The 22137-nt window shown below is 41.1% G+C and overlaps 2 protein-coding genes across 6 annotated transcripts in view; one reads left to right on the top strand and one right to left on the bottom strand.

The window, feature by feature from the left end:
• zdhhc4 (zinc finger DHHC-type palmitoyltransferase 4) overlaps nt 1–19150 on the top strand; it is an 80238-nt gene extending 61088 nt beyond the window's left edge. The window contains exons 7-8 of the mRNA XM_059981141.1: nt 431–675; nt 16995–19150. Coding sequence (XP_059837124.1) covers nt 431–675; nt 16995–17252 — 503 coding nt within the window. The 3' untranslated portion in view covers nt 17253–19150. The remainder of the gene's footprint in view (nt 1–430; nt 676–16994) is intronic.
• e4f1 (E4F transcription factor 1) overlaps nt 18145–22137 on the bottom strand; it is a 71083-nt gene continuing 67090 nt past the window's right edge. For 4 of the 5 annotated variants that reach the window (XM_059979877.1, XM_059979878.1, XM_059979876.1 and 1 more), the window contains exon 14: nt 18145–21528. In XM_059979877.1, coding sequence (XP_059835860.1) covers nt 21184–21528 — 345 coding nt within the window. In that variant the 3' untranslated portion in view covers nt 18145–21183. The remainder of the gene's footprint in view (nt 21529–22137) is intronic. The other variant, XR_009514004.1, reaches the window with a different exon arrangement.

The following is a 22137-nucleotide window of genomic DNA, read 5'->3' as shown; positions in this document are numbered from 1 at the left end:
ATATAATGTGCGGAGAAGAAAGTCTGCCATTTACATATTGTCCTTTTTGAAACTCAAAGAACCAATAAATAAAGCAACAATGGTAAATGTCTTCCAAGTACCTCGTTTGATGTATTTGGACACTAATGCTGAGATACTTGCTGAGATTTTGAGACCAAGAAATTGTTTCTCTCATAAGAGTTGATTCATAATGACTACAGCTACAGCCTCTCTCCAGGAGCTCACCAGAACAGCTGATTCCCAGAGATGTTGGCAATTTAATAACAAGTCCAGTACAGTTCTTCCCAATGGCTTGATATTTGCTGAGGACTCAATTAATTTTATACAGGAGATGCAGAAAGGCAAAGACAAAAGACATCCCACCCATGTGGATTGAACCTGAAAATGGCTTCAGGAGTAAATATATTATTTCCTTTTCTCTTTCCCCCAGGACTGTGCAACTGCTGTGTCCATCGATTTGACCACCATTGTGTCTGGGTGAATAACTGCATTGGGGCATTAAACATACGTTACTTCCTATTCTACCTGGTAACCCTCTCTGGGATGGCTGCTGCAGTAGCAATAATGACATTAAGATTCCTTGTTCAAGTGGCATTGATGTCTAATCTACCTCAGGCCATGTATGTAAATGCTGAGGGTGAAGATGTACCTGTTGGCATTCTGTTTATAGTCCAGGTAGGGAAACAGCTTTTATGGTGTTGTTTGGGTCTTTGCAAATGCTGTGACTTTTCAGAATCCATGCAATGCTGAAATGTTGTTAGCTGCTTGCTATTTACTCATATACATTATTTACTGGAAAATGCAATTTGAATTGTGGGGTTTAAGCCTTTGAACACTGAACTGAGTGAAATGTCCACCAAATCTCAGGTGTAACCCTGAGAAATGTCTCACTTACTTAGAGACCATATTGGATTCAACATGAATCAGACCTCTGCGTCTGCTGTCCAAGAGGGTAAGGCACAAAAAGTAGCCACAAGCTAAATAAAGGTAATACAAAGTACAAAGTAAATTTATTATCTAAGTACATATGTCACCATATACAACCCTGAGAATCATTTTCTTATGGCATGTAGTAAATCCAACACAATAGAATCAATCAAAGACCACACCTAACAGGATAAAATACTCTGCAAATACAAATGAAAAAAAGTCCTGTTATTAATGTTATGAAGTCATGTAGCACAGAAATGGGCACATCAGCACTTGACAATCATGCCCATCTACACCAATGCTATTTGCTTCCGTTAGGACCATATCTTTCTATGTCTTCCCCATTTAATCAGATTCCATCAACTCTGGCAACATGTTCCATGTATTAACCGCTCTCTGAATCTCTATTTTATTTGGACAATCATGGCAGCATCATGACAATCCAACATCTTTCAAGAATCATTAGATACTGTAATGTTTCCAGAGGACTAGAAAATTGCAAATGTCACTGCTCTTTAAGAAGAGAGAAAGACAACAGACCGAAAATTATAGGCCAGTTAGCCTGATGTCAGGTGTTGATAAGATGTTATTAAAGATGAGGTTTCTGGATACTTAGAGGCACATGATAAAGTAGGCCAAAATTGGAATGGTTTCTTTCGGGGAAATGTTACCTGACAAACCTGTTGGATCTCTGAGAAAGTAACAGGCAGGATAGACATGGAGAGCCTGTGGATGTTCTTTACTTGGAGTTTTGGAAGGCTTTTGACAAGGTGCCACACATGAGGTTGCTAAACAAGAGCCCATGGTATTGCAGGAAAGATAGTAGCTTGAATAAAAGATTGACTAACTGATAGTAGGCAAAGTCTGGAAATAAAGGAGCCTCTTTTGCTTGGCTGCCAGTGACTAGTGGTGTTCTTCAGGTGTTGGTGTTGAGACTGCTTCTTTTCACTTTGAATGAATGATTTGGATGACTGAATTGATGGCTTTGTGGCCAAGTTTGCGGATGATACAAAGAAAGCTGGAGGGGTAGGTAGTGTTGAGAAAGCAAGGAATCTGCAGAAGGACTTAGACAGATTAGGAGAATAGGTAAAGAAGTGTCAGGTAGATTACAATGCAGGGAAGTGTACTTTGGTAAAAGGAATAAAGGTATAGACTTTTCTAAAAGGGGAAAAAATTCAAAAATCAGAGGTGCAAAGGGTAAACACAAAGTACACTGCAGATGCTGTGGTTAAATAAACACGTACAAACAAGCTATATGAACTCAGCAGGTCGGGCAGCATCCGTTGAAAGGAGCAGTCAACATTTTGGGCCGAGACCCTTCGTCAGGTGCAAAGGGATTTGGGAGTGCTTATGCAGGATTCCCTAAAGGTTAACTTGCAGTTTAAGTCAGTGGTAAGAAAGGCAAATGCAATGTTAGCATTAATTTCAAGAAGACTAGAATATAAGTGCAAAGATGTAATATTCAGATCACACTTGGTGTGTTGGGCCCTTTATCTATGAAAGGATGTGCTGCCATTGGAGAAGGTCAAAAGGAGGTTCACAAGAATGATTCTGGGAATGAGAGGTTAACGTATGAGGAGCATTTGATAACTCTGGGCTTCTACTTGCTGGATTTTAAAAGAATGAGGAGAGATCTCATTGAAACCTATCAGATATTGAAAGGCCTAGTTAGAGTGGATGTGAAGAAGATGTGGGGGCGGGGTGGGGTGTCTAGGACCAGAAGGCACAACCTCAGAAGAGAGGGACGTCGCTTTAGAGTAGAGAGATTGAGCAATTTCTTTAGCCAGGGGGTGGTAAATCTCTGGATTTCACTAGCGTAGATGTCTGAGGAGGCCAAGTCATTGTGTATATTTAAAGTGGAGGCTAATAGGTTCTTGATTAGTCATGGCATTTAAGGTTATGGAGAGAAGACAGGGTAATAGGGTTGAAATGGCATACAACTGTGAGCTTGGGATGGTCAGTAAGTGCATAATGAGATAGTTGTCCAGTCTGCACTGGTCTCACATGTGGAGAAGGCTACATTGCAATCACCAAATGCAGTACAGAAAAGAGCCCTTCATCCCTTCAGGTCTATGCTGAACCATTAATCTGCCTAGTCCCATCAACCTGCATCTGGACTATAGCCCTCCATATACCATGTACCTATCAAAATTTCTCTTAAACATCGAAATCAAACCACGTCAGCCACTTGCACTGGTAACTCATTCTACACTCTCACCACCCTCTGAGTGAAAAGGTTTCCCCTCATGTTACCCTTGAACTTTTTATCTTTCACCCTTAACCCATGACTTCTTGTTAATGTCTCATCCAACAGTGTAAAGAGCCTGCTTGCATTTACCCTATATATACCCCTTGTAATTTTGTATACCTCTATCAAATCTTTCCTCAATCTTCTACATTCTAGGGAGTAAAGTCCTAACCTATTTAAACTTTCCCTATAACTCAGGTCCTTGAGCCCCAGCAACATCCTTGTAAATTTTCTCTTCACTCTTTCAATCTTATTTATATCTTTCCTGTAGGTAAATGACAAGAACTGCGCACAATATTCCAAATTAGGCCTTACCAACATCTTGTACGCTATCAAGATTCCAAACTCCTGTACTCACTTGATTTGTGAAGGCCAATGTGCCAAAAGCTTTCTTTATGACCCTAACTCTCTGTGACACCACTTTCAAGGAATTAGGGATTTGTATTCCCAGATCCATCTGTTCTACCGCACTCCTCGGTGCCCTACTGCTCGCTTTGTAAGACCTATGGCACCCTTTTTGGTTCTCCCAAAGTGTAACACCTCACATTGGTCTGCATTAAATTGCATCCGCCACTTTGCAGCTTATTTTTCTAACTGTCCAGATCCCTCTGCAAGCTATGATAGTCATCCTCGCTGTCCTACAATCTTGGTGTCATCCACAAATTTTTCTGATCCAGTTTAGCACATTATCATCCAGATCATTGATATAGATGACAAACAACAATAGACCCAGCACCGATCCCTGCAATATTCCACTAATCACAGGTCTCGGGTCAAAGAAGCAACCACTCTCTGGCTTCTCCCACAAAGTAAATGTCTAATCCAACTTACTACCTCATCTTGAGTGTCAGGTGACTGAACCTTCCTGACCAACCTCCCATGCAGGACCTTTTCAAATGCCTTGCTAAAGTCCATGTAGGCAACATCCACTGGCTTGCCGTCATTGATTTTCCTGGTAACTTCCTTGAAAAACTTTGTAAGATTGGTTAGATGTTGAATATCCTTAATCAGTCTTTGTCTATCCAAATAATTATATACCCGGCCCATCAGAATATGTCTCAATAACTTTCCCACTTCTTAGGGCCTATCTTAAACAACAAAACAACATTAGCTATCCTCCAATCCTTGGTAGCCTCACCTGTAACTAAGGATGTATTAAATATCTTTGCTAACACCCCTGCAGTAGCCTCCCACAGGGTCCAAGGGACCACCTTGTTAGGCCCTCGGGATTTATCCACTCTAATTTGCCACAAGACAGCAAACACCACCTTCTCTGCATTCTGTATAGGATCTATGACTACGCTGCTGCTTTGCTTCACTTCTATCAACTGTGTCTGTAAATATAGATGCAAAATAGCCATTTAAGATCTCTCCCATCTCTTTCAATTCCATACATAGATTACTACTCTGAGTTTCCAGAGGAACAATTTTGTCCCTTGCTATAGCTTTTGATATATTTTTGTAGAGGCCCTTAAGGTTCTCCTTCCACCCTGTCTGCTAGAGCAATCTCATGCTTTTAGCCCCCAATTTCCTTCCTAAGTGTTCCCTTGCATTTCTTGTACTCCTCAAGTAACTTATTGTTCCTACCTGCCTATACCGGCACCTCCTTCTTTTTCTTAAATTGGGGCTCAATATCACCGAAAACCAAGGTTCTATCAAGCTGTTATTCTTGCCTTTTATTCTGACAAGAATTCTAAACATTTCACTTTGGAAGGCTTCCCACTTACCAAATACGCCTTTGCCAGAAAACAGCATGTCCCAATCCACATTTCCCAGATTCTTTCTGATACCATCAAAATTGGTCTTTCTCCAATTTATCATCTCAACCTGAGGATAATACCAATCATTTTCCAAAATTACCTTGAAACTAACAGCATTATGATCACTAGATGCAAAGTATTCCCCTACATAAACTTCTGTCACCCACTCTGTCTTATTCACTAGTAAAAGATCAAGTATTGCACTCTCTCTACTTTTATGTACTGCCCAAGGAAACTTTCCTGAACACTTCTGACAAACCCTTTCCCATCCAGCTCTTTTACGGTAAGGGAGTCCCAGACAGCATGTGGAAGATTAAAATTCACCAACTATGACTGCCTTATGTTTCTTGAAACAGTCTGTTTATCCAAATAATTGGCTTGGTATGTAGGTTTGGAGTAGATTTGGTACGGAGGTAGATATGTATGTATCTATCAACTACTGCTGTATGTGTTCTGGTGCTCTAGTTCCCACCTCCCCTGTGCAGCACCAGCAAACCTTCCCTCTAATATATTAATCCCCCTTTCTGTGCAGGTCCCACCTTCCAAGGAAAAGAGCCCAATGATCCAAAAATCTGAAGCCCTTGTTTCTGAGCCACCTCCTTAGCCACATGTCAAAATGTACGATCTTCCAATTTCTGGTCTCACTAGCATGTGGCACAGTGGTGATCCTGATATTGCAACCCTGGAGGTCCTGTCCTTTAACTTAGCACCTAATTCACTTTGCAGGAACTTGACATCACTCCTTCCCATGACATTGGGTGATCACGACCTCTGGCTGCTCACCCTCTCACTGTGGACTTGATCCAAGATGTCCCTGACCCTGGCACCCAGAAGGCAACACGCCATCCGGGAATCTCATTCTCATCCACAGAACCTCCTATTCCCCTAACCAACTAATCCCCTGTAACTACAGCTCACCTCTTGTCCACCCTTCCCTTGTGAGCCACAGAGCCAGGCTCAGTAACAGAGACCCGACCCCTATCCCTATCATAACCCTCCAGCAACTGTTTCCAACCTTGCTCCATCTGTCTCTCCATATCTGTGTGTGTGTGTGCGCACGCGCGCCTCTACCTGTGTGTGTGTGTGTGTGTGTGTAGTTTTTCTTTGATTCTATGTGTTCTTTGTATCAACTCTAAATGCTCACATGAAAATTAATCTCAGGGTAGTATATGGTGACATATGTACTTTGAAGTTTATTTTCCCCTCTCTATCTGCCTCTATCTTCCAACTTCATCTTCCTCTGCTCCCCTCTCCTCTCCAGTACTATCTGCATGACACTGTACACCTTCCAAAGTTCACTCCTACCCTTTTACTTTCTATGTTGGCTATCTTGCTTCTCCACTCTCAGATTTGATGTAGGATTTTGACCTGAAACTTTTAAAATTCCTTTCTGCCTGTATTGATACTGCACAATCCACTGAGTTCCTACAGCAGATTGTTTGTTGCTCCAGATTACAATATTTGCAGTTTCTTGTGTCTGTCAGATCTGAATACAGATGCACAAATTAGTGAAAGTAGTGATACAGATTCAAGACCATTAACTCCAGTGCATGTTTGGTTTTTCAATCCAGATGGAAAGAACTGAAACTAATACAAAATTTGTTTTAATCACAGTAATAAAATTCTGCACATCATGTTTTAAGAGGATGAACACAATAAAGATTTGTGTTAATGATACCAGAATGTTAAATTTTGCCTATCAAGAAGGGATGAACTATGAAACAGCATGAAAGGAGGCCTAATAGAGGTTTTTGCAATTAAAGATATGTTCAGTAAAATAGAGAAGAGTAGATCCACTATTGCAATTTGACAGAGGCCAACCATTTATGATTAATTTATTAGTGACAAAGGGGAAGTTACTGTAAGAAGAATTTCCACTCATGGTAGAAATGTTTGAGTTGCTCCTATTTGGGGAGTTGGTGAGGTGAATAGCTTTTAAAGGCAACAAACAATGGAGAAGGAGAATTAAATGAAAAGTTTAATGAGCAGGCAAGGTTGGACTGAATAGTCGGTTGCTGTTTCATACGTTGACTCTCCTTCCTGTAATATCTTTGTGGATACTGTGGTGAATTTGCTGTACAATGACCTATGTAAGTAATTGATTACTTCTGGATACTTTTGAACTTACTAAACTGATATATGATTGCAGGTTTGCACTGGAATTGAACAAAACTGGTTAACATTCGGCAATTAGCTTATTCAAGCACCATAAATATGATCGGCGTTCCTGCATGAAGTTTAATGTACAGTGATTCAGTGAGAGTTTTTATTTTTGGAATTTAACGTTTCTAATCCTTTGCAGAGGGATCCCTGTCCTGGTTCCACAACTTTTGATTGCTCTACTTGGTTTTATCATTTGATTTCATCATTTTGTGTAATTATAGACCAGAAAGTCTCAAGTCAGTAGTGGGTAAACTATTGTTACAACCATTTGCGAAAGCGTAGATTGAATAGGGATAGTCAACATGGCGTTGTGAGGGGCAGGTCATGCCTCACAAACCTGTTTGAATTCTTTGTGGAAGTGAGATAACCTATCAATGAAGGCAGAGCAGTCATTGTATACTCCATTGTATATGGAGTTTAAGTGAGACATTTGATAAGGTTCCCCATGGTAGGCTCATTCAGAAAGTCCGGAGGTGTAGGATCCAGTGTCACTTGACTCAGTGAATTCAGAATTGGATTGCCCAAAAAAGGCAGCGTGTGGTAGTAGATGGAGCGTATTCTACCTGGAGGTGAGTGACCCATGGTGTTCTGCAGAGATCTGTTCTGGGATCCCTGCTGTTTGTGATTTTTATAAATGACTTGGATGAAGAAGTGTAAGGGTGGGTTAGTAAGTTTGCAGATGACAGTAAGGTTAGTACTGTTGTGGATAGTGTAGATTGTAGAAGGCTGTAATGAGATATCAATGGGATGCAGAGCTGGAGTGAGAAGGTTGAACTAGAAGGCAGATTACAGGGCTAACGGCAGGATTCTTAGCAGTGTGGAGGAACAGAGGGATCTTGGGGTCCACATCATCCATCAAAGTTGCAGCATAAGTTTGACAATTAAAAAGGCACGGGGACTTTCACTCTGGAGCTGTGAGGTTAGAACACACATGGAATATTTTGTTCCGTTTACATATTGCCAAAGGCAGATGTTAAAGCAAGCACTTGATATAGTAAGTGGTGCCATTTTCCAACACCTTTCAGATCATTGCCCAAAACTTCAATCAAGTTTACTTGAAGAAATCTCTGCCTGGTTATCATTGACATGGCACCTGCAGCACCAGGATGCCAACACACCCAACTACTGCCACAGTACCATCATGACGGTCTGCTGTCTCAAACCTAGGTCACATTTTGGGAAATCTGATTATCTGACTGCCCTGTTCCTACTTGCATACAGGCAGAAAGAACAAGAGCAACAAAGAGGTGGTCACGGGGGGCATAGAAATGGCTACAGGATCGCTCTGAGTCGGTGGACTGGGATCAAGGACTTATCAGAAGTTCTAAACAAATATGCCACAGTTGTAACAGACTTTATTAAAGTCAGTTGTGGACAAGTGTGTCCCACAAAATCATTCAGAATCTGTGTAGATTTAAAACCAGAAGTCCTAGGTGAATCAAGAGAGCCACAACCTGTAAGGGCCAGGCCTTAAATATACCCATGAACTTGGCCTCCATCACAGTCTGTGGCAAAGCATTCCACAGATTCACTACCCTCGGGCTAAAAAAATTCTTCCTTAACTCTGTTCTAAAAGTTGCCCCTCAATTTGTGGCTGTGCCCTCTAGTTTTGTATATCCCCATCTTAGGAAGCATTCTCTCCACATCCACCCTATCTAATCCTTTCAACATTCAGTAGATTTCAATGAGATCCCCCCCCCCCTCCCCATTCTTCTAAATTCCAGTGAGTATAAGCCCAAAGCTGCCAAACGGTCCTCATGTTAACCCCTTCATTCCTGGAATCATCGTCGTGAACCTCCTCTGGACACCTGCCAATGGCAACACATCCTTTCTGAGATTTGGGGCCCAAAACTGTTAACAATACTCCAAGTGCGGCCTGACTAATGTCTTATAAAGCCTCAGCATTATTTCTCATTTTAAATCTTTGTTACTAATTATTATTGTAGATTAACAAAAAAAAATACATTAAGTCAATATGTCACTATGTATAATAAAGAATTAAATTAGCAAATAACTGATTAACAAAGCTAAGCAATATATCAAATTATAATAAGAAAAAATAAAGTGTTAAAAGATAAGGGAAAAAAGAACCCCTACTAACTTTAAAAAAAAACTCCTACTAACTGAAAAAAAACAAAAACAAAAAGAAAACCATTGGGAGCACAACCCCGGAGCTATACATCATACAAGCTTCCAAGCTTCTTTGCTTTTATATTCTATTCCCCTTGAAATAAATGGCAACATTGCATTTGCCTTCTTTACCACAGACTCAACCAGTAAATTAACTTTCTGGGAGTCTTGCATGAAGACTCCTAATTGCACCTCTGATGTATGAATTTTTGCCCCATTTAGATAATTGTGTGCACTATTGTTCCTTTTACCAAAATGCACGATCATACTTTTCCCAACACTGTATTCCATCTGCCACTTTTTTGTCCATTCTTCCAATTTGTCTAAGTCCTGCTGCAATTGCATTGCTTCCTCAGCACTACCTACCCCTCCCACCCATCTTCATATAATCCGCAAACTTTGTCACAAAGCCATAAATTCCATTACCCAAATCATTGACAATGTGGCTAAAACGACTAGTCACAGGCAGCCAACCAGAAAAGGCCCCTTTTATTCCCACTCGCTGCCTCCTGCCTATCAGCCTGTCAGTGATTAAGTGCTTTGGTGATGAAACATACCAACTCCTGACTGAGGAGTGATTTGGATCCACTCCAGTTTGCCTACCATCACAACAGATCAATAGCAGATACCATTTTGTTGGCTCTTCACTTAACCCTGGAATATCTGGACAGTGAAGATGCATACATCAGGACGCTTTTCATTAACTATATCTTGGCATTCAACACTATCATCCCCTCAAAACTAATCAGTAAGCTCCAAGACCTTGCCCTCAATACCTCCTTTTGCAACCGGATCTTCAATTTTATCACTTGTAGGCCCCAGTCAGTTTGGACTGGCAACATCTCATTCACAATCGCTATCTGTATAGGTGCACCACAAATGTGTGCTTAGGCCCTGCTCTACTTGCTTTATACGTATGACTGTGAGGCTAAGTACAACTGCAAAGCCATAGTTTGCTGACAACACCACCGTTGTTGGCCAAATTAAAGGCAGCGATGAATCAAAATCTAGCTGAGAGATTGTTGTTGTAGCACCATTCAACCAGATTTTCAATCTCTAACTCAATGCCAGCAAAACCAAAGAGCTCATTATAGGAGGTCGTCAGCAGATGTTCATGAGCCAGTCTGCATCTTGCGATCTGAAGTGGAGAGGGCCAGCAACTTTATATTACTTAGTGTTATCATTTCAAAGGGTCTGTCGGGTCTAGTATGCCATTACAAAGAAGACCTCTACTTTCTTAGCAGTTATGAAGATTCGGCATTATTGGAATGGCCCAGTTTTAGAGTGGGAGGCTTTGGCTCAACATGCTTCGTCGAGAACAGGCTTGAGCAAGCACAGATGGAGGTGGTGGTCTAGTAAGTTTTCTTTTCTCTTTCTTTGTCTATCAGTACATAGCTAGAATGCGCTGAGAATGAGTCCAGAGTTAGTGGTATGTTCCTTGTGTGAGATGTAGGAACTGTGGAAGAACTCCTGTCTCCCTGATAACTAATGTTAAGGAACTGGAGCTGCAGCTTGATGACCTTCGGAACATGGGAGAATGAGGAGGTGATAGATTGGAACTATAAGGAGGTAGTCACCCCTTATTTGCAGAAGGAAGGTACCTTGGTGACAGGAGAGCGAAAGGGAATAGACAGCCAGTGGAGAGTGCCTCTGTGACCATTCCCCTCAATAATAAGTATACCACTTTGGATGCAGTTTTGGGGGGAGGGGTGAATGACCTACTGGGGGCAGCTGCAGTGACTGCAGGGTCTCTGGCACAGAATCTGGAAAGTGGGGAGGGTGAAGAGGAGTGCAGTAGTGATAGGGGATTCAATAGTTTGAGGAGCAGATAGGAGATACTGTGGACATGAAAGAGACACCTATATGATATTTTGCCACCCAGATGCCAGGGTCAGGGATGCCTCAGATTAGGTCCACAGCATTCTAAAGCAGGAGGGTGACCAGCCTGAAATCCTGGTACATACTGATACCAATAACATAGATAGGAAAAGGGAGGAAGTCCTGAGGAGAGAACTTAGAGAATTAGGTAGAAAGTTGAAAAACAGGGCCTCCGCAGTAATAATCTCTGGATTGCTGCCTGTGCCACACACCAGTGAGGATAAGAATAGGATGATTTGGCAGGTGAATGCAGACTGAGCATCAAATGGGACTGGTTCCTAACCCATATTGCTCATTTTGCCCCCACAGAACCGTTCGCTCTTTTATACATGTTGTATGGGAATATCCAGGGGTTTTTAGTTTGTGGGGAACGTTATCAGTACTCTTAAAGAACTAAGGGGGGTACAATTACCAATGGACCCCGCTGTATATCTTCTAAGTGATGACTCCTGCCTTTCTCTTATGGAAAAAACACACCAAGTCTGGCTGGCAGGCCTGACTGCAGCTAAGAAGATTGTAGCCCAGCATTGGAAACCTCTTCATGATATTTCAAGTAGTCACTGGCTTCGGAATTATTATTATTATTCGGAAATATATTATTGTAATTATATGTATTAATAATTATTATTAATACATGTAAGTATTATGGCTTTGGACATTTCTTACCTGGAATTATCATCAGCAAGAATAAGTGATGCACGACCAAACACGATCTTAATGTGGAAAAATTTGATATCTAACTTAAAAGATCTTCTGTTAAAATAGGAATGCTCTGTCTGTGTATGCACTACTATTCAGTTGGTTGGTGGAGGGGTGGGGATGAGGATGATGATGAGGGGGTGATGGTGATGAAAGTTGGGGGGGATGGCTGGGTTAAACATTCAAAATGTAATTGGCAGCTGGTTGTATTGAATGTAATTTGTTGGTGTTGCAATAAAAATTAGTGATAAGAATGAATGCAGACTGAGGAATTGGTGCAGGGGCAGGATTTCAGATTTCTTAATCATTGTGATCTTCTAGGGGAGGTATGATCTGTCCAAAAAAAGTAAGGTTACACTTGGAACTGAGGGTGACCAGTATCCTTGTGGGCAGGTTTAGACTAATTTAGCAGGGTGACGGGAACCGGAGTGAGTGGGCTGGGGGTTGGATAGTTGGTGACTACCAGGGAGAAGGCAATTCTGGATCTAGTATTGTGTAATGAACCGGATTTGACAAGGGAATTCAAGGTATATTCATTAGGAGGTAGTGACCATAATATAAGTTTTAATCTACAATTTGAGAGAAGGGAAAATCGTAAGTGTCAGTATTACAGTTGAACAAAGGGGACTATGAAGCCACGAGGGAGGAACAAGCCAAATTTGACTGGAAGGATACCCTAGCAGGGATGACAGTGGAACAACAATGGCAGGTATTTCTGGGAATAATACAGAAGGTGCAGGATCAGTTTATTCCAAAGAGGAAGAAAGATTCTAAGGGGAGTAGGGGACAACCATGGCTAACAAGGGAAGGACAGTATAAAAATAAAAAATAAGTATAACATAGCAAAGATGAGTGGGAAGCCAGAGGATCGGGAAACTTTTAAAGGGCAGCAGAAGATAACTAAAAAGGCAATACGGGGGAGAAAAGATGAGGTATGAAAGTAAGCTAACCAAGAATATAAAGGAGGATAGTAAGAGCTTCTTTAGGTATGTGAAGAGGAAAAAATTAGTTAACACCAAAGCTGGGCACTTGAAGGCAAAAACGGGTGAATTTATTATGGGGAACAAGGAAATGGCAGACGAGTTGAACAGGTACTTTGGATCTGTCTTCACTAGGGAAGACACAATCTCCCAGATGTAATAGTGGCCAGAGGACCTAGGGTAATGGAGGAACTGAAGGAAATTCACATTAGGCAGAAAATGGTGTTGGGTAGACTGATGGGACTGAAGGCTGATAAATCCCCAGGGTCTGATGGTCTGCATCCCAGGGTACTTAAGGAGGTGGCTCTAGAAATCATGGACGCATTGGTAATCATTTTCCAATGTTCCAAAGATTCAGGATCAGTTCCAGAGGATTGGAGGGTAGCTAATGTTATCCCACTTAAGAGAGGGAGAGAGAAAACAGGGAATTATAGACCAGTTAGCCTGACATCAGTGATAGGGAAGATGCTGGAGTCAATTATTAAAGATGAAATAGTGGTGCATTTGGATAGCAGTAACAGGATCGGTCCGAGTCAGCATGGATTTATGAAGGGGAAATCATGCTTGACTAATCTTCTGGAATTTTTTGAGGATGTAACTATGAAAACTGGACAAGGGAGAGCCAGTGGATGTAGTGTACCTGGACTTTCAGAAAGCCTTTGATAAGGTCCCACATAGGAGACCCACATGGATAGAAAATTGGTTGGCAGACAGGAAACAAAGAGTAGGGATTAACAGGTCCTTTTCAGAATGGCAGGCAGTGACAAGTGGGATACCTCAAGGCTCGGTGCTGGGACCGCAGCTATTTACAATATACATTAATGATTTAGGTGAAGGGATTAAAAGTAACATCAGCAGATTTGCTGACGACACAAAGCTGGGTGGCAGTGTGAAATATGAGGAGGATGTTAGGAGAATGCAGGGTGATTTGGACAAGTTGGGTGAGTGGGCAGATGCAGTTTAATGTGGCTAGATGTGAGGTTACCCGCTTTGGTGGCAAGAACAGGAAGGCAGATTACTATCTGAATGGTGTCAAGTTAGGAAAAGGGAAAGTACAACAAGATCTAGGTGTTCTTGTACATCAGTCACTGAAAGTAAGCATGCAGGTACAGCAGGGAGTGTAGAAAGTTAATGGCATGTTGGCCTTCAAAACAAGGGGAGTTGAGTATAGGGGCAAAGAGGTCCTCCTGCAGTTGTACAGGGCCCTGGTGAGACCACACCTGGAGTATTGTGTTCAGTTTTGGTCTCCAAATTTGAGGAAGTACATTCTTGCTATTGAGGGAGTGCAGCGTAGGTTCACAAGGTTAATTCCCGGGATGGCGGGACTGTCGTAAGTTGAAAGATTGGAGCGACTGGGCTTGTATACACTGGAAAGTAGAAGGATAGGAGGGGATCTGATTGAAACATATAAGATTATTAAGGGACTGGACACACTAGAGGCAGGAAACATGTTCCCAGTGTTGGGGGAATCCAGAATTAGAGGACACATTTCAAGAATAAGGGGTAGGCCATTTAGAATGGAGTTCAGGAAAAACTTTTTCACCCAGAGGGTTGTGGATCTATGGAATGCTCTGCCTCAGAAGGCAGTGGAGGCCAGTTCTCTGGATGCTTTCAAGAAAGAGATAGAGCTCTTAAAGATAGCAGAGTCAGGGGATATGGGGAGAAGGCAGGGAATGGGGTACTGATTGTGGATTATCAGCTATGATCACATTGAATGGCAGTGCTGGCTCCAAGGGCTGAATGGCCTACTCCTGCACCTGTTGTCTGTGAGGAAGGTCAGGCTGATGATACGATAACATTGCACTCAGTGGAATGAGTTGAAATGTAACCTGGGGGCAAAATCAAAAAGGGTGATGAATACAGGATTGGTGGTGTTTTATTTGAATGCAAGCAGTATAAGAAATAATACAGTAGCATTCATTTTGAGAGAACCAGATATAAAAGCAAGCATGTAATGTTGAGACCTTTATAAAGCATTGGTCAGACTAGACTTGGGGTACTGTGAATAGATTTGGACCCCTAATGTAAGGAAAATTGAGGTAGCATTAGAGAGTGTTTAGAGGTTCACAAGAATGAACCCAGGAATGAAACAGTTAATGTATAAAGGAGGATTTGATACCTCTGGGCCTGTACACAATGGGGTTTAGAGGAATGTGGGTGGGGGTGGTCAGGGAGATCTCATTGAAACCTTTCAAATATTGAAAGGCCTAGATAGAGTGGATGTGGAGAAGATGATTCCCATAGTGGGCGAAACTAGGACTGGAGGGCAGAGCCTCAGAATAGAGGGGTGTACATTTAGAAGAGACGAGGACAAATTTCTTTAGCCAGTGTTGTGAATCTATTGAATTCACTGGCACTGATGGCTGTGGAGGCCAAGTCATTTAGTATATTTAAAGCAGAAGTGATAGGTTCTCAATTAGGATGTCAAAGGTTACAACAAGGCAGGAAAATGGAGTTGAATAAATCAACCATGATGGGCTGACAGAGTTGACTTGATGGGCTGAATAACCTAATTCTGTTCATATGTCTTATGTCATCTAAAACTTTGCACAACTTCTACAGATGCTCAGTGAAGAGTATACCGACTGGTTGCATCATAACCTGGTATGGAAACACCAATGACCTTGAATGGAACCGTCTATAAAAATAGTGGATACAGCCCAATCCATCATGGGTAAAACCCTCCCCACCATTGAACAAATCTACAAGGAGTGTTGCTGCAGGAAAGCAGCATCCATCATCAAGGACCCCCACAATCTAGGCCATGCTCCCTCCTCAAAGAGGTACAGGAGCCAGAGGGGACAATTTCACTCACCCTAACACTGAACTGATTCAAACAATAACTATGTCAAACAAGAGAAAACCTGCAGATGCTGGAAATCCAGGCAACACACACAAAATGGCAGAGGAACAGTCTTTACTTTGTCCCCATGGATGCTGCTTGGTCTGCTGAGTTCCTCCAGCATTTTGTGTGTGTTGTTATGATTTCCAGCATCCGCAGATTTTCTCATGTTTATGCATGGGAGGATGTCAGAGGCAGGTTTTATATTTTTTTTTTACACAGAGTGGCAGTATATGGAACATGATGCTGGGGTGATTGTAGATACGTTAAGGATGTTGAAGAGACTCGGGCACATGGTTGATAGAAAAATGAAAACTGTGGGAGGGAAGAATTAAATTGATCTAGGAGTAGGTTAAAGGGTATGCACAACATTGCGGGCTGATGGGTCTGAACTGTTTGATGTTCTATCCTTGGTGTCTTCAGAAAATGGTAAAATAATGCTTAGCTTTGGTTTTAACTACCAAATACAACTATTAAAGTATAAGAGTAACACAATATATTAATAAAACTTATCTGCTTTAATACTTCACTGTCCAACATCCACACATCAAGGTGTCACAACCCTATCTACTCTGTAACAGTGAACTCAAAACAGCTTTATTACAGCTAAATATAGAAATCTACAGCGCATTACAGGCCCTTTGGCCCACAATGTTGTGCCAACCATGTAACCTACTCTAGTAACTGCCAAGAATTTCCCTACCACATAGCCCTCTATTTTTCTAAACTCCATGTACCTAAGTCTCTTAAAAGACCCTATTGTATTTGCGTCTACCACCTTTGCTGACTGTGCATTCCATGCACCCACCACTCTGAAAAACTTACTTCTGACATCCCCCTTGTACCTACTTCAAAGCATCTTAAAACTATGCCCTCTCGTGTTAGCCATTTCAGCCCCGGGAAAAAGCCTCTGGCTATCCACATGATTACAGCTGCAATATAATTGAAATTATTATTCATCATATTGACATTCAAGTTATTCTTTCATGAGCTCCTTGGCTTCCATCATTTGAACTCTGCAATGTGCCCATGTATCCTATTCATCCATTGAAACTGCTTATTCACTCGTAACCTGCTGATTTCTAAATGTCTGTAGCTTTAAAATGCTGAATTTCAAGATGAATGATTTTAATATGGTCACCATTTTGACCACTGTAATATCAAGAAACCTTAGTGAAAACTGAGCTGTTGTATCAATGCTCTTCCCTCCCTGAAGTCAGTAGGTGTGTTCCAAGTCAGTATCAGTCCTTCAACTACGATAACAGTATCCCCTCATTTTAGTGTGTATGAATACCGGTTGTTTGCACTGGTGATTGGGTACTTGTGTTCTTTTCTTGTATTAACTAACTTTGTTCCGTTTGCAGAAACTCTTCCTGATCTATCCTCGGATCTTCTTCATGTTGGGCTTCACTCTGCTCATCGCCTTCCTGCTGGCAGGATATACAGCTTTTCACTTATTCTTAGTGATAACAAATCAGACATCAAATGAGTGGTACAAATACAAGAGCATCTGCAGACATCACATGGACAGGCAAACATGGAATAATCTGTATCATCGAGGCTTCATCACAAACCTGAAAGAAATCATCTGCCCTGTGACAACTCAGAAAAGATTCAAATAAGACAGAAATGGATATTTTTTGCTGATTTCTAAATCCTATTTTTTCTACTATAACCGATTAAAATTGTAAATTGTCTGAACTCTGACTTCATTTGCCAATGCCACTCTAGTCAGTGACCTGTTAGGCAGTCACTGGGAATCAAGAATGACTTATTTCACTCTGCGTGCAACTCTCAATCTGACTTATTTGGTGTACCCACTGTGTGTTTGAATTCCTACAGAAGTGTGAGAGGGGGCCATAGGTGGCATCTTTCCAATGCTTGCTGTGGATAGTCTGGGTCTAGAAATTGAGGGCAGAAATTGCAGCTGCCTAATAGACCATGGGATTCATGCACAGCTGAGTTCCATCTTCAAGTACTCTTCCTCAGCTGAAGGCTGTGCTACAGCACTGAAGGTGCTGTTGATGATCATAATCATGTCTGTTTTTGTGAAGAGATGGTTTCTATGATATATACAGTCTTTGTTCTTTTGTGAACCTTTATTGCTGTTACAACCCAAGCATCAGTGTGACTTTTAGGCCAGATTTACAAAAGATGTTTTCTTTGTCATAAAGTAATTAGCAATACAATGAAATAATAGTGCTGGAAAAGGTGGAAAACATGTTGGGAATTATTATGAGGGCAGTTTGTTATGGTCAATTTAGAGACTGATTTGGATTATAAAAGGGCGCCAGAATAGGCATAGGTGGTGATCAAAAGGAAATCACTTTTTCTCTGTAGATGGCATCTTACCCAAATGTTTTCACCATTTCCCATTTCAATATGAATGTTCATTTAGAGCAATCCTTTTCTATTTATCAGTTCTTTTCACAGCTTTAACCAAAGCAACTTTAAGTTTATGCCATTCTTCAGATCTTAATAAACTTGGTGCTCACAATACTGGTTCAAGGGGTGAAATAGAACGACTGGGTGGCCCAAACGACACAGACACTAGACAGCATTTGTAACAATTGAATGCTGCATAGACAGGATGTTCAAGCTCTGCCCTTTATTTGATGTCATCCTGGCTAAACACTGGTTGTCAATGAGATCAGCATGTACTTCATGTACACTGAAAGTGATTAACATAAAACAGATTGAACTCAATGGAACCATATGGTATCTTCATTCATTAAAATACTTCCATGCTGGGTACAGAGATGCAGCCTTCAGCAACATCCATCTGCAATCTCAAGTGGAAGAACGTGTCAGCAGGAAGATACTGTCAGTTCAGATTTTGTGTCAATTTTGGATTTTGTTGTCCACCTCCAAATAATTTATTTCTGAAACAGGCCCCATGATTGAGAAGCTATCTTCAGAGCAGATGCACTATTACTACACTGCACTGAAGCTAAAGGGCTGTTGATAATAATTAAATACAGTAGATTCCGGTTAATTGGGCCATCGGTTAATCAGGGTAGCCACTTATTTGGGACAACTCTTTTCAAAAACTAATCCAGAAAATAGCTGGGATTCCTTTATTTATTTGGAACACACTACAGCTTAATTGGGACAGGAGGCTGTTGCCGTACAGTTTTAACTAGCGTCATTTGCATGCACTTGTATGGCCATTAACGCACCGAGCTTAGAGAACAGTCTTTAAATTGTGTTAGGTTACCCATTTGGGCCAATGGACAGCAATTCAAAAAGCAATGATTTTTGATAATTTTATTTTTAATTTTGACTTTAAAAATTTTAGACCTTTGCCAAGATGCCACAAAAAGATTTTTGACAAGAGCTGAAAAAATTATCCTAAATTTCTGCACTGATTTTGTTCATTTACAGTCGAAAGAACATGGCAGTGTACACTGGGTGAATTCTTCTGTTTATAACTATTACTATTTGTACAGTTTTATAGTACTGTAGTAGTATTCTAATTTGTTCTGTATTTCTTTGAATACAGTTACTCAGTTAAATGATAGTTTGTCTTTTTTTAATCCTTTTTAAACTATTTCCATGAAACTTCGGCATGCTAATTGGGGCAGCTGCTTAATTGGAAAAATATCTCAATTAACCAGAATTCACTGTATAAGCAATTTACATAATGTTGATATGATTATGCTTTGTGGAGCTTGACATATAAGCCCTGATGACAGACATACCTTATAGTTATGTCACATGCCATTTGTTTTTGTTGCAATCTGATCGTTGTCATTCTAAAGCTGCTTATCCACGTGCATACCCATCCTTCTTAAAGCACATTAGAAATAAAACATAGAAAACCTACAGCACAATACAGGCCCTTTGGCCCACAAAGTTGTGCCAAACATGTCTCTTGCCCTCTATTTTTCTAAGTTCCATGTACCTATCTCTTAAAAGACCATATCCTATCCACCTCCAAAAAACTTAACCCTGACATCTCTGTACCTACTCCCTAGCACCTTAAACCTCTGTCCTCTTGTGGCAACTGTTTCAGCCCTAGGAAAAAGCCTCTGACTAACCACACGATCAATGCCTCTCATCTTATACACCTCTAACAGGTCACCTTTCATCCTCCGTTGCTCCAAGGAGAAAAGGCCAAGTTCACTCAACCTGTTTTCATAAGGCATGCTCCCCAATCCAGGCAATATCCTTGTAAATCTCCTCTGCAGCCTTTCTATGGCTTCCACATCCTTCCTGTAGTCCTTCACAATATTCTAAATACTGTTCATTAATTCATTATTTGGCTTGATAACATAGATGGAAAGATGCCTTGTTTATATTTTTTGTAATAGTTTTAAACAGCTGTTATTTTTATTTATATAGTCAAGACAGACAGCTGGATTCTTATTACATGTCAGTGGTTTACAACCTGGAAAAGTGCCAATAAGCTTATTGTGTGATACAGTTACTGCATGTGCATCATGTACAAAGACCACAGCACCAGAGTACTGTGTACTCAACATGGGGTTGCAAAATTTTAAACAAGAATTGAGCACACAACTCCCCCCCCCCCCCCTGTGAGTCCATGAGTGTCTTTGCTATGCTTCATATCCCTTGGCAAAAACTGAAAAGAAATGTTGTCTTTTTAAGAGATGATACCAGACATTACAGACGTCACCTGCAGGGTCCTTACATTGGTCACTGGCTGAGGTCATCTATGAATTAAAGAGTAATCCACAATATAAAAACACATGCAGCATTCCACCCTCCCCCATTTCTCCACCAAGAAAACTGGTGCAAGTGTCCAGTATCACTGCCTGTAAAGAACTACTAGATACAGACATTACATGCGTTGTCTTTAAATGAGCAAGTTAACAATACTTTAATAAAAGACTGTAATCGTATTAAGTAGGAACTTATTACAATTGGAATTCTTTTCTTCCATCTTCAGTTTCATCCACTTTATGTGAACAGACAAGCTGGGATCTGGGATGTAACTCACACTAGAAATGATTTTCTGTTGCAAATTATTAATGTCAGTTTCACATTAAGTTGCGATACTCCTGATCCAGACTGACAATTACAGAGTAGCCGTGTTAAATGGAGAAGAAAACAATGTATTGAGCTCAGATCAGTGTGTTTCACAGAGCATCCAGAACTCTAATAGAGCAGTAGGATTCAACTTGGCACGTGGAAGTTATTGACAGAAATGGAGGGAATGAGGCAGGAAAAAAACAAAACCTGGATCTAAAATTAAACACCAGGAGCCCATTGTATTACCCATCATGAATCCAAATCATTGGCCAAGCATATTCTAATTTTCCATGACCTCCCTTAAAAACCAACATTCAGCATCAGGACACACAAGCAACTCCTCTGGACTCTGCATGGTCAAAGCCTTAAGAGACTGGTTATCTTAGTACAATCTACTGTGAACTACTCACGTGCTGCAAAACAAATAACACTCTGCAGCTTAAGCACTTGGCTCCTCTGTGGCATCAAGTTCTTGTTTATGGGTTTTTGCATTTACCCTCTGAATTACAGTATTTCTTTTCCCTGAGTAGGGTAAAGTGAGGCTCAGCAGGAGTCCCATTATTCACCCACCACCACTGTCTGTATTTCCACCTCTCCATCTTGAGTAGTTATCACATATTCATCTGCATGTTCCAGCATCTCGATATCATCAGCTGTCACCACAGTAACAGTGTCCTGCCTTGTCTCCAGGCTGCCTTCTGTTGCCAGAACCGCTCCTTCACCTATGCTGGAGGCCAATGTCATTGCAACCTGCTCAGTGAGACTGTCAGGTGTTGCGATGGTAATTGTATCTGTGCCTTGCTCAGTGTTTTCTTCCATGGAAACATTCTGGACAATAATCTGATGGCTGGCGCTAGTCTGGTTTACAATTTGTTGTACAACTTTCATGATCTGGCTGTCAACCTGAAAACAATTCAAAGTAATTTAGCATCAGAAACATTGTCCACCGAAACTCTGGCTGTGAGGGGCAATGTAATTATAGAGTGAGCAGATGTAGGCTCTCTGTCCTTAAAACCTGCTCTGCAGATCTCCATTTTCCCTGTTTCCCCCAATGCCCTTAATATTTCTGAGACATAAAAATGTTGGAATAAACTTAATGACTGGATTCCACAAATAAAGAATTACAAAGATACTTCCTTGGAAAAGGTACTAAATGACCTACCGTTTATTCTGACAATGTGACTCATGGTGGCAGATTCCTCAGTCAGAAAAACCTGCTCACTACATTCTCCCTGGGGCTCAGTAAAAATTTCACTCAACCATAAAACATGCCCTCTAGTCCAGACAACATTCTTGTAAATCTCCTCTGCACCCTTCTAAAGCCTCCACATCCTTCCTGTAAAGAAGAGACCAGAACTGACAGTAATATTCTTAAGAGTGATCCACCCAGGGCTTTCATAGAGCTGTAACATTACCTTGCGGATCTTGAACCCAATCTCCTGACTGACGAAGGCTGAACACTACATGCCTTCTTAACAACCCTATCAATTTGAACAGCAACTTATTCCACTT

This window comes from Hypanus sabinus, chromosome 9, assembly GCF_030144855.1.
Source record: "Hypanus sabinus isolate sHypSab1 chromosome 9, sHypSab1.hap1, whole genome shotgun sequence".
In the NCBI taxonomy this organism is placed as follows: Eukaryota; Metazoa; Chordata; class Chondrichthyes; order Myliobatiformes; family Dasyatidae; genus Hypanus; species Hypanus sabinus.
The sequence above is the reverse complement of the archived record's forward strand: the minus strand, read 5'-3'. Positions and strand labels throughout refer to the sequence as shown.